Source organism: Beta vulgaris, chromosome 1 (genome assembly GCF_026745355.1).
Source record: "Beta vulgaris subsp. vulgaris cultivar EL10 chromosome 1, EL10.2, whole genome shotgun sequence".
Taxonomy (NCBI): Eukaryota; Viridiplantae; Streptophyta; class Magnoliopsida; order Caryophyllales; family Amaranthaceae; genus Beta; species Beta vulgaris.
Genome location: NC_079202.1, coordinates 57,015,666 through 57,032,248, shown reverse-complemented (window position 1 = coordinate 57,032,248; position 16,583 = coordinate 57,015,666). Strand labels below are relative to the sequence as shown.

The 16,583-nt window shown below is 31.0% G+C and overlaps 1 protein-coding gene across 1 annotated transcript; it reads left to right on the top strand.

The window, feature by feature from the left end:
- The first annotated feature begins 11,464 nt into the window (after positions 1-11,464).
- LOC104889115 (putative germin-like protein 2-1) lies at positions 11,465-12,980 on the top strand. The gene is made up of 2 exons (XM_048639343.2): positions 11,465-11,662; positions 12,145-12,980. The coding sequence occupies exons 1-2, from the start codon at positions 11,521-11,523 to the stop codon at positions 12,735-12,737; spliced, it is 735 nt and encodes a 244-aa protein (XP_048495300.1). The 5' UTR covers positions 11,465-11,520; the 3' UTR covers positions 12,738-12,980.
- Positions 12,981-16,583: the final 3,603 nt, after the last annotated feature.

The window sequence follows — 16,583 nt, the reverse complement described above, 5'->3', positions numbered from 1 at the left end:
ATTTGACAATTAATTACACTAATTAACAACTTTTTTTTTTAATCCGTGAGCAAAAATTATTACAATACATTTCCTACTATAATATATCATTATTACGCTTGTTTTTGCATAATCGATCTTATTTCAAAGAAAAGTAATCTGTTTTTGGAGTTGAAATATGATCCATATAATAGATGTTACTTAGTAATAAGATCATGATATTTATATTAAGAGTTTAGAGAGTTCTAATCCCCGTAACAAATTCCCTAATTATATTATTTTCAAGGGGAATGCCATGCATACTAGTAAAAAAAAATGAAAACAAGTCATATTATTCATAATATGCATTTAAAATATTATAAGTTAATTCTTTGTTTCAATTAAAAATCCACAACATTATCATTGATCTTGATAAATGAAGCAATAAAACATATTTCTCTTCCATATTGAGGTTTTAGGTTCAAAATTTTACATCGATAATGTTTCAAAATAATGTCAAGTCACTAAATGATGTGTTGGGGGGGTACGTGGCCACCCAAACGCCTACATTTCTTGCCCATGCTTTTAAATAATAACTAGTAGTATTTTTTATCAAGTGATGCCTCGAGTCAATTATAATAGACAAATATTCCCTCCATTTTTATATGTTCTTCCTGTTTTAACTTTTATTTTGTCTCTCAACAAGATTTTAAAGGAATAACTACAAGAAACAGAGAGAGTATGTTATTATTCATAAATTCCTAATTCATTTTTTGGTATGTTTTTTATCTAGTGAGAAATTTAAAATGACTTCATGACCTGATTAGTAAAAAGAAAAATCTTAAAGATTTGAGTTTGAAAATAATAGCTTAAAAGAAATTGTGGTAAAAGAATATGTCATCAATAGTCTCTTGGTAGTACCGTAATAAGAGCATTAGAGATCTAAACACTTGTTCAAGTCGTTTTAGTTGAATATAATTATTATAAGACTTTATCATATTTTATCTCAAACGTTAGACAATAAAGCTATATCGTATTGATGGCTAATTTAGTTAGCACTTTTCATTTCAAAGGTCACATGTAAAATACCTTGCAGTTACACAATATTTATATATTTTTTAATTGAGGTGTTGACAGGGACATAAAATATTTTGCATTACAAGTTTGAGAAGAATACCACGTGGCATAGAAGCTTCCTTATGAACGCCTTTTAATATATTTGTATAAATATATTGTAAATTGTACTGGTCATTTATCTTCTCTCTTATAATTTTCTTTTTTGAAAATCCAATAAAGCATAAAGATTAGTTGTTGGAATCAAAATTTGATTACATATAAGTATGTAATTTGATAGTAAGATTATGATATAATGAAGGAAATAGGTCATGGGATCAAGAATTCTTACGTTAATCTTTTAACCATTTTTAAGAGGGAATGTCATGTCAACGATGATGTGACTCCAATATATATACTTTGCCTCTAAGGCCATTGCAAAAATACATCCGCTCCATAACTTTTGTCCACGGATCCGCAGGTCGGGCTCGTGCCTTTTGCGGGCTGACCCATGTGTTATGTTGTTTTTTTGGATTCTTGACTGTTTTAGGTTGAAAAACAAAGGAAAACAGCGTTCGGTCCCGCCGGCCCACATGCATCTAGGTGGGCTTGTGCCGGTGCAGGCCTGAAATAAAATTTATTGACCGTGACAGGCTTGCGGCCCACGTAGCGGACAACGGGCCGGGCCTCGAGCTGGCTCGTGCTGGGCCAAAATCTTGTTGGGTCGTGTTGGCCTGCATGCTGTCCCGACCCATTCCCACCTCTATGGCTGACTACTTTAAGTCTTTTTTTGGGGTAAATGGAGCAGATAGATAAAGATTCAAGGATTAATTTAAGTCTTTACTACACATTTTTCTTTATTTCTTATGTGTACCGTGTAAGTGATTAAGATTCTATTTTTTTGGATTGAATTAATAAAACTTCAATTTAGTTGGTTTTCTTTCAGAACTTTCACTCATTTCAGCAGGGATGGTTCTTGGCCCATGCAATCACGACGACGGAATAGGGCCCTCGAAATATAAGGGCCCCAAAATATATTTATTTTTAATTATTTGAAGATTAGACAAAAGAAAACATTTGGATCAGTAGTAAAAGTGTAAGAGAAGGAATAATGAGAACATGTTGTTTGAACTTTTGAAAATAGTCGTCATTAGCCAGCTAGAAATACGAAAGTTATACTTCTATCTTTTTTGAACTACAAATGAAGGCCCAATTAAGGAAATTGTACAGGGTCCCCATTATTTGTCCATATTTGCCCCGCCCCTGCATTTCAATTCAATTCAGTACTATTCAATTCATTTTAGTTCAGTTATGTCAAAAAAAACAGAGCCTTGATTAGCAATAAATCTCGCTTTAGTGTGGAAAATTCTATTCATTAGGCTGGGTATGTTATGGATACATAATTTAAATTGATAGTATTAGACAACATCTATACTGATATATTAAAAGGTGTTCCTCAACAAGATAATTGTGCCACGCGGCGCTATCCTTTAGAGTTTTAGCTTCATGTACTCCATGTACAATAAAAAAAAATTAGATTTTGCATGGCATAAGATTTGATCACATGACCTCAAGTTTGTGTACTAATGTCTTAAGCACTAGACCAAGTAATATTTGGTGTTATAATTTCAATGTAAAATACTAATAAATGAGATATATATGTACCCGAGACATAACCGGGTCTAAAAACTAGTTACGTATACATAAATTGATTTTTACATAGTTTCAGTTTGTAACTAGTTGCCGTGATCTAGGGCCTATTCTCTTCGGTATAAAATAGCTGAACTGAACTGAATTAAACTGAACTGAATTGAACTGAAATAAATAGTGATATGTGAGAGTAAAAGTATTGTCCAGAGCTGAACTGAACTGAACTGAATTGAATTGAACTGAACTGAATTGAACTGAATTGAAAATAAGCAGGGGAGAACAAATCTAAGATTCCAAATTCATCACTCTGTCTGTTTCCCCCATTTAGCTTTTGTTACTTTTTTTAAAATTTTGGTTGGATAATGTGCATGAAATATTAAAATGGTGAACCAAATATAGTTAATGTGACTATGTGAGGATAAAGTTGTCATCCTCGACAGTCATTTTTAGTATGAGACAAATTCAAAGAGACAAACCAAATAGAAAATTAAAGATAATATTAAACTTAGAGACTGATGAAGTATTTTAAGACATATTATAGGAGTATTGTTATGACAAAGGGAGCCAGGAGCCTAGCTAGTTTAGTTTTTGGTCACTTGGGTTAATTGGGGGGGATCATCATTCCTAAAACTTAAAAGGTTTGTCCGAAACTCCAAACCAAAGGAACCTAGTGATGTATACATGATTGGTTTTGAGTAGTGCAACACAATTTGTTGCTTACCAAAAAAGAAAAGATTGTTCATGTGGCATTTCCTTATCAAAAATATATTTTATCGATATCTCTTTGTAAAAAGATATACTTTTAAGATCGTGTAAAATCAAATATAAAAATAATATAAAAGAAGTAAAATAATATGATTAAACCAGAAACTAAATACACATTAAAAATTGGTTCAATACGATTTTTTGCACGAAACTACACCAAACCATCTCAAGAACATACTTATATACTAGTATATTAGTATATTAGTACATTACTACATGTTCTGATAAGTTTAAAAGAGGAGCGAGAGAAATATAACATGATTGTATTATGGTATGTTTATTAATGAACAATGATTCCCTCAAAAAAAAAAAATGAACAATGACTATAATATATATAGAAGTACAAAGGGACTTCTAGAAGGAAGCTATCTCTAAATATATTTTATTCCTAATATTAATCTAATACGTGGAAATAAATCATAAGATAATATTCTCAAAGATAATAATATATCTTGAAGATATTAATCATATCTTTAGTATCCTAATATATCTCTTGCACCCTCCCGCAATCATAACGACAGTAACACGAACGTTGTGATTGGGGAAATAAAAAAAAATCAGCAATAGTTGTAGATCAATCGGATGAACTAGAACTTATTTTCATTGAAATCGATACACAAATCTGGTGTTGTCGTCTTCAATATTTTTTGTTTTTCTTGAGCAAATCAAGGAACACCGTTCTTTTCGAACCCTCAAATTTGCAGTATATTTGGAATACCATATTTGTTGACCCCATTAACATCACCTGAACAGGGACGTCATTCTTTTCGAACCCGTCATATGTCAGTTGAGGAACACATTCTAATATTTTAATTGAACGGGAACATCAATCTTTTTGAACCCGCTAAAAATCTTGCTTGTCTCATCGCATAAGGAGAACCAATAAACCCTTGTCTTACAACACAAGGAAAGTCAATAAAACCCCATCTCACGACACATAGAGAGTCGTTTTAAAAAAAATAATTAAACCAATAGTGTTGAGCTTTCTTGTGCGCCACCAAGGAGAAATCCAATCCCAACTCCTAAGGGCCTGTTCTCTTTGGCATAAAACAGCTGAACTGAACTGAACTTATTGGAGCTGAACTGAACTGAACTTATCAGAGCAGAACTGAACTGAACTGAATTGAACTGAATTGAATTGAATTAAAATAAACTGAATGTAATAAATATATAAATAATATTTTAAACAAGAATAATATGAATATTAAATAATAATTATAAAGATAAGTAATAATAATGAATAATAATAATAGTATTTTTAATATTTTTAAATGATAGTTATAAATAAATAATATTAATAATCATAAATTAATAATAATAATTAATGATAATAATGATAATTAATAATAATTATTTTATATTATTTGTATTAATATATTAGTACTTGATGATGATATATAATAACAATAATATCTAAGAAGTAAATTAATATTACTATTTTAATAATTAGATTTAATAAGATAAAAATATTTAGTAATAAAAATAATGATTGGGTTGGACCGCAAAAATTACATCATAAACCGTCTTGACGCGATTTGATTGGTTTATGGGCTAAAAAAAGTGGATTTATTTGTGCTTTGACCTAAATCATGTTCCTCCTAATAATAATAGTAATAATAATGAGTAAAACTATAATAAACAAAATAATATATAGAAACAACAACAACAACAACAACAACAACAACAACAACAACAACAATAATAATAATAATAATAATAATAATAATAATACTTAATAGTAATGATATATATATTTAAATAATAATAATAATAATAATACTTAATAGTAATGATATATATTTAAATAATAATAATAATAATGATCATAATAACGATGATACTACTAATAATAATAATAATAACAGTAATTAGTAAAATAAATTATACCAACATAATAATAATCTTTAACAAAATAACTATAAAAGAATGGAGCTGAACTGAACTGAACTTATTGGAGCTGAACTGAACTGAACTTATAGGAGCTGAACTGAACTGAACTAAATTGAACTGAAAATAAGCTGGGGAGAACAAGCCCTAAGTCCTGACATACTTAGCAATTCATGGGAACGCGTGATGCGTTATGGTTATTGGTTATGCATCACCTTCATCACCCATTCACACAACATATCAATAATTTTTGAGTCAGTAGGTTTTTTTAGTAAAGGTTTTTTTAGTAAAGGTTTTTTTTAGTAAAGGTTTTTTAGTAAGATAATATTTTCAAAGATAATAATATATCCTAAAAATATTAATCATATCTTTAGTATCCTAATATTATATCTCTACCATGTTCTTACCTAGAGGGAGATCCAAGATTTCAAATTTGTTGGTCACTGAATTGCACAAAGATTCATGATATTGTTTCATCCATATTTATCTAATACTTCCTAAAGCACAACAGTATCAATTAATATTTTTAGTCTATTACTTAAAAAATAGGAATAATGCAACCTTTCACTCATTAATTTTTAATAAATTAATTTTTCAATTATTCTTGAATAATACGACCTTTATATCCTATTTGCTTTTAGTGAGTCAAAATGACTTAGAATCGTCTAAAACATCAACTCTTATCATAGAAGTAGGGACATTGAAACAAGGAAAGGGAAAAATGAACGATCTAGGAAACGTGGCTTACAAAACAAACTGATCATCAACAAGTCAAAGCCCATTAAAGCAAATACCCCAAAAGGTTGCATTATTCAAGAATAATTGAAAGGTTATCTTATTAGAAATTAATTGATGAAAGGTTGTATTATTAGAATCAATTCTTGTACGAAGATACAATATATATCAAGAATTATGTATTGAGTTAAATTTAACATCTTTGATAATAACATTCTTTTCATACATTATTTAAAAGATTTGGTCAATCATAATATATGGATTACACAATTAAATTAATCTAGTTATTATAAAATAAAGAGAATCGCTGTATTAGATGTACTTTGGGAAATTTCAATGTTTAAAACCTTAGAATTGGAAATAAAATAGAAAACGAGATGCAAAACTCTATAAATAATACTGAAGAGAAGGAAATAAGAGTCTGAAGAGAGGAAGAGTTTAAGAAAAAGGAAAAAAAAACACAATAATTTAAATAGTTTATGTCATCCATCCCAAATGATGCGTGTAAATAGGAAATCCTCAAGTAAAAGCATATTTTATTTTTGGTAAAATAACAATGTTATGTTTATTTTATTTATTAGTAATAAAATTTATAACATGGTTGGATTTGAAGCTTTGTTAAATCTCCTCACGAGCTCGCAATTTATCTAACCACGAAACATGTGATTGCTTCCATAAAAAAAAAATGTGATTGCAAAATTTATGTGGGATGTCTACAGTCTACAACTCTACAAGACTACGACCAACCTAAATTATTTCGGGACAAAACGTTTTTGATGCGTGAGACCACGTCGATCCAATGATGCACGGATAGAAGTAGTACTACTTTTGTTTTGTTTTTTTATCAATCGCATTATTTTGTGCTTGTATTTTAATGCAATTCTTTGAAATTAAATATTTTTTACTATTTATATGATTTTTTTGACTTTTACTATCTGATAAAATCAAGTTTTTCAAAATAACCACCTTACATGTTCATTTTTTTTAAATAACCACCTTATATGAGTTACATGACCTAAATCTCTTTAAATACATCCAAATGACAAATTTCATCAAGGAAATCGTCTTCAAAAAGGATTTAAAAACAATTTCGTTACCTCCACCTTTATGCATTAGAATATATATGTATATAATTTAAACCTTTGCTTATGAACGATTTCTTGGACAAAATCTCTCAATTGTTATGTATTTAAGGAGATTTAGGTCATATGATCATGTGGTTATTTAAAAAAATTAACTTAAAAAGGAAATTAGTTTTCGAAATAACACAAAAGGTTTAAATAAAAAACGTGTTTTATAAAAGATCTTAATAAAAACGTGTTTTATAAAAGATTTTCATAAAAACGAGTTTTATAAAAGATTTTCATAAAACTGTGTTTTACTAAAACGTGTTTTATAAATTCAGATTTTATAAAATAGATTTTGAAAATAATTTTTAGATAATGAAAGAGTTTGAGATAAAAAGAGAATCTACTGGTTATTCAAAATATAAGATAAACGTTGATTTAAGGAAAACTTATCTTTTTAGAATTAAAGATAAAGAGGAAAAAGGATAAAGTTGTTTTTCTAAAAAGGAAGTTTTATCCCTTAAATTAAGGATTAAAAGATAAAGATAATTTTAAAGGATGGTCATCCAAACCATGTCCTATAAAAGGGTTTTATAATTCACTTTTAGATCTCACGTTTTCAGAGAGAAAAACCGAAAATATTAAAAGCTGAAAACAATTTCCAACGGCACTGAGCATAACACTGTTCGAGTCAGTTTCAAGTACCTATTATACGATTGGTTAATTGTCCTCAAAATTGCTTGACTAAGAAGCACATAATTGAGGATCGTTTTCTTTCTGTAATTTCACCATTATAGAGAGAGTGTCAACACTTAGAGTTAAGTGTTGGGACGGGGGTCACTACTAGGGTTAGCAGTGAGGGAATTCTTATTGTATTAAGAGGTTGATATATTTAGGAGTTAAATAAATAAAAGAGTTTTTGTTTCTTGTGGACATAGATCTCAGAGGTGAGATTGAACCACGTTATATCTTGAGTTTGAGTATTGATTTAATATAGTTTTAGTTTATTATTCGCAAAAAGAACCTATAATACAACTTATTGTATGATTAACACGTCCCTTGGTAATCTTTACGTTTAATACTATAATCTGTTAAGACTTTTATTTTGATTTGGGTTTAAGAAGCTAAGAGAGTACAACATGTTCATTTAAATAATTGTAATACCTTAAGTAGTACCTAAAATATCAGCTTCTTGCTATAAATTTATTTCTTAATTAGTGCCAAAATATATGATTAGTAACTAAAATATCGAATTTAGGGGATATGAATTTTTAATTAGTTTCTAAAATACCGTATTTAGGGGATATGATTTTTTTAATTAGTGCCTAAATATCGGATTTAGGAGATATATTTTTTTTGGCAATTTTATGATGCATAAGTAATTACTTATTAATAGCAATCGATTTCTAAAATTTAGTTGATTTACATTCCATATATAACAGAGAACTTTCTTAAATAGCTTTCCCATTATATGCCTAAAAAAAGTAATGCATAACAGAAATATTTAGAGACAAATACACGTGGCAAAAAATTGTAAAAGGTATTACAAAAGATTGAATCGGCAATTCAATTTGCTCTTGACACATAAGCAAATCCTTATTGCTTTATAGTATTACTAGTTTTTATATGCACGCGATGCGTGCGAAAATACGTAGAAAATTAATTTTTTTTAGGGTATGTAGAAAACTAAATTAATGGTTAATTATATCGAATAAATTAGGGATATTTGAATTGTTGATGGCTTGTTTTGTAATGTCTATTTTTATTTTTTAAATTAATTAGGTTGTTTTTTTTTTTTTAAAATTTTTTTTTTTTAATTAAAGTAAGTAGTTAGAATAGAGATGTAATGAGGGTAAAATGGGGTTTCTAATATTTTGGTGTCCTACTCCTCTTCCCATATAGAATAGAGATATAGATATAGATGTATTGTCAACAATGTTAGCTCGTTCATAGCATAGATTCAAATTAAATAAAAATTAACGTTAATTTTTGAATAAAATTAGATATTGAAATTTAGTTATGTTTTTTCATATTACATCTAATTTTTGTCGAGTAACTTTACTCCATTATTGTCGAGGAAATTTATTCCATTATTGTGGAGGAGATATTGACTAAATTTCGAATCTGATTCACCAAAACTAGAACATCTTATTCGACTAGATAATCCAACATACAATGATTAACGTGATGCACGTAGTGACAGGATGTAAAAAAGAACAGAGAGGATTTTTGGACTTTAGAGATTTTTTTTAGTTGCCCACCCGGTGCACCGGAGTTTTGCTCCGACTACATTTGAGTCTGACTCGGGTGGCACACTTGGTTTTAGTGGGTGAGTTTCCAACAAGAGTAGTTTCTGCATACGGTGAGGCTCGAACTCGACTCTTTTGGGTCGGGGTTTTACTCTCAATTGAGTGTTTCAGGGTTTTGGGGATGTTTTTTTGACGGGAAGAAAATATGTCATTAATAATAAATCAAACGGCACATATAATGATAATTAAAGATCACAAAAATACAGATTAGTAAATTGCAACAATTTTCACAATAGAACCAATTAATTTTAAGCATACTCGAGTACTGCTCCAACTCCACCGCTTCAAGCTTGACGCGAGCAGTGTACTTCGATGTCTTTGCATCTTTTTCCAAGTAAAGACCTTGCTTCACAATTTAATTCTATGATATAATTGTTCCGAGTGACGAATTGCTAGCTGAAAAAGCCTAAACCTTCATGGAAACAGGCCATATTCTAAATTGTTGACACCAAGAAAATAAGAAAACTCATACAAAGATGAGAAACCACGCACCACCAAGAAGGGGGACAAAAACTCTCATAGATGGAGAGAACTGAACAAAAGAAAGTAATAAAGAAGATAATAGCACTAAAATCTAAGAAAAAGGGTCGAACATAGTCTAATTTTTAAGAAATTAGACTATTTTTGGCCAAGAAATCTGAAAACCCTAGAAAGAGAATTGGAGAGGGAGAGAGGAGAGGAGAGGGCTAGAGGATTTTGGGGGTTTTAATTTGACATATTAAGCCTAAAAATGGCTTATAAGTGAATAAAACGAGATAAATAATATCAATATGTGTAATAATGATAAAGTATAAAGTATACAAAGAGTTGAAAAATAATAATGAAAATAGGAAAAATTAAATAATACAAATTTGCTGAGAAATTACATAAAAGTGAGTAATAATGATATTTCTATTATAAATGATATTAGTTTATAATAATGATGAGGTATAACAAGAGTTGACATATGACGATAAAATAGGGGAAATGAAACAAATTTGGTGAAAATGATATAAAAGTGAGTATTCTTGGTAACATGTCTCATCTACTTTGTCCTCTTTTTCCGCCTGCTATGTTATCCACTTTTTTACATTTTGAATCAACATTTTATTTTCTCTCTCACGTTTCAATTTCTCTCTCTTCCTTTTCAATTTCTCTCTTATACTTTTGTACTTCTTCTCCTTGGTCCTCCAATGGAGTAAAATTATAATGGGAGTAATAATCTATACTAATAATATATTAAAGGTGTTCCTAAATAAGGAATGTGCCATGCTATGTGCGCTCCATAAGGGCATTTACTCTATGTAATCCATATACAATAAAAAAAATAGAAATTGCATAGTATAGGGTTTGATCATGTGACTTCAATAGTATATACTAAAATATATATTAACTACTAGACCAAGTGATATTTAATGTTACTATTTTAAAGTATAATAAAATGAAAAGTTGTCTTACCCGAGTCACAACCCGTGCCTAATAACTAGTTAAAAATTAATTGTTAATTAGTGTGAAAGTAATTGTTGAATAAAATCAGTTAATGAAATTTAGTTATGTTTTTCTTGTTAGAACAGTAGAACTCCTATTTTTGACCAGTAATTTCACTCCATTATTGTCGAGGGAAATATTGACTAAATTTCGAGTCTGATTCACCAAAACCAGACCATCTTATTTGACTAGATAATCCAACAGTGTTCAACGTGATAAACGTAGTTACAGCAGGTAATAAGGATGCATGCATGCAGGATGCAGCCACTGATAATTTTCCTCAATTATTGTACGTGTATTCAATCAGCAAAAAATAATCTCCTATTCTAACAATCAAAATTCTTATGTAATATCCCATGTCATAATATTAATCATAGTAATAAATATCTTTATTATTCAAAAAAGGAATATAAAACAAATAAAAAGACCAATTCCTCAATCTCTAAACTATTATTACATTCCAAATGTAAGCTGAAATTAAACAAGTTGAGATATACCATGACTTTTATAAGTTAAATCGTTATTGATTTTGGCCATCTCAACTATAAAAACCCCATTATTATATCACTTTTAATACACAACATCTAAAACACATTACATAAGCTACTTAAAAAAGAATAAAGCTCAAAATGGAAAATTGTATAGCAACATTGGTCATGACTGCTTTCTGCATGGCCGTTGCTATGAATTTTATGTTTCATGTAACCATTGCCTCTGATCCTGCACTCCTTCAAGATTTTTGTATCGGTGTAAATGATCCTAATTCTGCAGGTTCAACATATTTTTCATCGATCAATCTTTTTTTCCTTTGATTATGTTTAATTTATTGGCTACATATTTGATACTCCCTCCATCACAAAATATATATAGTTCCCATTTTCATTTTGAGTGTCTCAAAATATAGTTTTCATTTTCATATTTAATTAGTTCCACATTTTTTCGTAATTTGTCTAGAAAAATCATGTCCCATCATTTATTTGCTTCTTGAATTTTGTTTTTTCCTTTGTTTATTCAACCAAAATGTTATAATTAATATTCTTTCACCGATTATTCTCCATTCTCTCTCCTAAAATCATCTTTTCCCATACAACATTTATTTAAATAAACAAAAAATCTATACTATCCTCTTATATTCTACTTGCATAAATTACCATGAAAAAAGAAAAATAGAAACTATATTTTGAAACGGAGGAAGTACTACTTAAAACTCTTATTATTGTTAGTGATTTGTTTTCCTGTATATATTTTTGCACTGTTTGTGAATGGAAACCTTTGCAAGAACCCAAAAGAAGTGACAATAGATGATTTCTTGTACAAAGGGTTTAATATACCTGCAGATACAAACAACACTCAAGGAGCAAGTGCCACAATAGTGGATATTACTCGATTTCCTGCAGTTAACACACAAGGAGTCTCCATGGCTCGTGTGGACTTTGCGCCATATGGACTAAACACCCCTCATTTGCATCCTCGTGGCTCAGAGGTTTTCGCAGTGATGGAAGGGATTATGTATGCTGGTTTTGTGACCACCGATTATAAGCTCTATGATACAATTATAAAAAAGGGTGATATTATTGTGTTTCCGCAAGGTCTAATTCATTTCCAACTTAATCTTGGGAAGACAGATGCTTTAGCAATTGCCTCATTTGGGAGCCAAAATCCAGGGAGGATTAATATTGCTGATAGTGTGTTTGGTACTACTCCACGTGTTCTAGATGATGTTCTTACCAAAGGATTTCAGGTTGATGAGTTGTTGGTCAAGCAACTTCGTTCTCAGTTTTCTACTAACAACATATCAACAAGCACTGGAAGGTCATTTTTGAAATTGTTATCCGAAACTTATTGATATCTACATACTAATCTTGTATGTATGAGGTCAAAAACATAGATGGATTGATTTGCAACGATTTATGTATCTCGTGTGATCTTTTGTTTAGAATTTTCATGGTTTAATAAGTTGATGGTTTGGCTTGAAATCTAGTGTGTTTTAATGCTTGTAAAGATGTTTGTAATAATGATCATGAGATACTTTTCGAGTGCTTACTTTGGTTCATGAACTTATGTTGAATATACCTTAGCTTAGTGTTGTTTATTATCATTACTCATGATCAATAATTGACCAATCTTATTAGTTTTGAGCTTATTTTGAATGAATTTATTAAGTCCCTTACTCCCTTACTAATTGTACTAATAATATAAACTTACTGAAACTTATCAGAGTTATGAATTGAACTTGAGTAATCTTCACTAGCGGAAAAAAACTCTTTTGCTACATTACAAACGCTACGGTTTTAATAAAAAGGAAGCATTTGGAATTATAAAAATAACGAAATTGAAAAAAACGTAAAATGAGTCAAATGCTAGTGGAAAAAAGCCCATCTGATGTGCTCAAAACCCGGCTTACGGATGCGATTTTGGTCTGCATTAGGTGGGCTCGCAGCATATCTCATTTATTTACTGACCCTGTCCAAAACCGGATCAGTAAATGATTTACTGATGCAGTTCTTAAGGAAAACCGCATCAGTTGATGTGATTATCTTATGCGATTTTCTTTAAGGACCGCATCAGTTATGGGACTCATGAAATAAATAAAAAAAAAACCCCGAAGCGCCACAAGCAAGATGAACCAAAACTAACTAAATTACAAAAATTTCGCAAACTAAATTACAAAACATTGAGAGAAACTAAATTAAAGAATAGCAAATATTATACAAACTGATTAAAGACGAAAAATTGGAAACTAAATATTATATGAAATGATTATACAAACTAATCGGTAACGAAACCAACACTAGTTCTATACATAATAGCGAAATCAAAATGAAAATTAAATAGTTAAACTATACATAAAATTAAAAATGTTGAACAATATATAGAGAAAGCTTTAGTTTTTTTTTTGAATAGTAAAATTAATTCATTAATAAAAAAAGTCATACGACATCTACATAAGCAATCGAATCAAACAAATACATAAGTTGAATCAAACAAAAATTTCCTTCATAAAAACTACGATCGTCAAACAAATCTTGCAATGTGGAACATCTCCCGCTTATATCGCTGGAAAATATAGCCTTGTTGGAGAGACAATCTAACGATCCCTTGTAGTTGTGAGGATGATTTTCGTCGGATTCATCTGACCGTATTCGAAAAATTGATAACATTTGTGATCCCGCATAATTCTTCACCAACAAAATAATTTCACGGCAATCCACTAGATCTAGTATCCCGGATTGTAACCTGTAGAAATTCCCCCTCTAAAAGAGGAGAAAAACCCTGTCTTTCGAAGGAGATCGAAAAAACTTTTCTTACGAAGAAGATCGAAAACCCTGTCTTTCGAGGGAGAAATCGTTATTGGAAACCTAAAAACAAATAAAAAAGCAAAGGTGGGGGCTTTCCAACGGTAAAAACCGATGGAAGCCCCTTTAAAAATCAACAATGGAGGCTAGGGTTTTTGAAAGTAGAGAGGAGAGAGGGGAGAGAGAAAAAAAGAAAAAAGTAGGCTATGAGAAAGCTTTAGTTATGGTAGTTAAATTTTGTGATTTGGGGTAATTAATTTGATATAGAGAAAGTTTTGTTTTTGAATATTTGCAAAGATGACATCATAAATCAATGTTTTAGCACAAAAACTCGCTGAGATGATATAGTTATAACTTCCACGATTTTTTCACCAAATACCTCCGACAAATTATTAGTTTATTCACCAAATACTATTATTGTTTGAAAAATTCACTATATACAATCGGTTATTAGAAAAAAATGTAAATAATGCCCTTAATGATTAATAGAAATTAATTATGTTAGCTCTTAAACAATCTAATTAATACCTAACTAGTTAACCCTAATTATAACTAACACTAGTACAGAAAAGGCAATTTGCGTCGGATGTGAGACGCCTATTTGCGTCGGACTCCGGTACGACGCCAAAGGCCTCGACGCAAATAACCAAAAATGATCTGCGTCGTATGCGGAAACGACGCAGATGGTTGAGCTATTTGCGTCGCACATTTATACGGTGCGACACAGATGGCTCTCCCCAGCCCACTTCAAAGGGTAATGTGCGTCGCACATCGCCTCGGGTGCGACGCAGATGAGTGATTTGCGTCGCACCTTGGGCTACATGCGACGCAAATTGCATTTTTTTTTAAATTTTTTTTTTTATTAAAAAAACTAACGAATGCAGGAAAAGGAATGCAGGACATCCATTTAGAATGATACTCCAAAAATGGTGATATAATTGACGTCGTATCATTGTTTTTGTTGTTTGATTTTGTTACCAATTCTCCTGCTGCAGATGTACTTACATTGCGTTGTCCTTGACATCCTCTGTCGCCAAAAAAATAAAAAAAGAACGAACGAAGTACAAGGAAAGTTTCTATATAATTTGGCAAATGGCAATCAGAAATGGAGAAGATAAAATTACAAACTAACATCAACAGCCTCTAGATCTATAATTTCAAGAAAAAAAAAATATTACCATTACAATTAACATCAGATCTATAACTAAAACATACAAAAAAAATAAGAAATTCTAACCCTAACCAGAAGATGAAGGGGAGATAAAATTACAAGTAAAAATAAAAAAAACGCAATCCAGATCTTCAATTTCTTGTAATTTCATAGCAATCCATATCTTCACCTCAAACGCAACAACAAGATTTCGAGAAGAACCAGATCTGAAAACGAGAAAAGATTAAGAATCAAAATTCAAAGTTCATAGGAAAATACCATCCCTTTACTGAAAATTTCAGATCTGAAAACGAGAGAAGGTAAATGCCATAAAAATAAACAAAAAAATTAGATAAAAAGAAAAATAAAGAAAAAGAAAGAATACCTTCGACTCCCTTGATCTGTAAACGAAACCTTCGACTCCCTTGATCTGTAAACGAAACCTTCGACGAATGAAACGAAACCTTCGACGAATGAAACGAAAAAGAAAGAATACCTTCGACTCCCTTGATCTGTAAACGAATTTCGACGAACGAATTTCCAAGCGAAACGAAGTGAAATGAACGAATATCAAACAAATATCAAAGCGAAACGAAGTTAAATTTCAGCGAGTGAAAGAGAGGGAGAGAGAGAGAGGGAGAAGGGGGGGAGAGAGAGGGAGAGGGGGAGAGAGAGAGACGCGGCGAGTGAAAGAGAGAGAGAGGAGTTGGAGAGAGAGGCTGCTGATGAGAGAATTAGGGTTGGATCTGAGGAGGAGCAAGTATAACATGCGTATAGTTGGATTGGGCTTTTAATGTGCGTCGCACAATGGGTCGGACGACGCGCATAGCTTCTGTTATGTGCGTCGCACCATGGGCTTCATGCGACGCACATAGTTATTTTGCGTCACACGTTAGTTAGATACGACGCACATAGGTTGTCTTTTGCGACATTTCCTTACAGCATGCGACGCAAATAGGTTTTTTGCGTCACTTCCGTGTCTGTGCGACGCAAATCAGGGGACGCAAATCGTCCTTTTTCTACTAGTGTAATTTCTAATGTTTTCTCTCCCCCTTTCTTCTCTTCGCTTCCGTTTCTATATTTTCTCCATGAAAGCCTTGGTCACCACCATGGCGGGCTAGCCACTACCAACACTACCCAAGCCTAGTTGACTAGCAAATCAGTGACAACTTGCTATCGTACGTCGCCTCCTACCATCACCACTTGCAGTTCCTCTCTTTTTCCCCTCTTTCCTTCATTGGCTGTT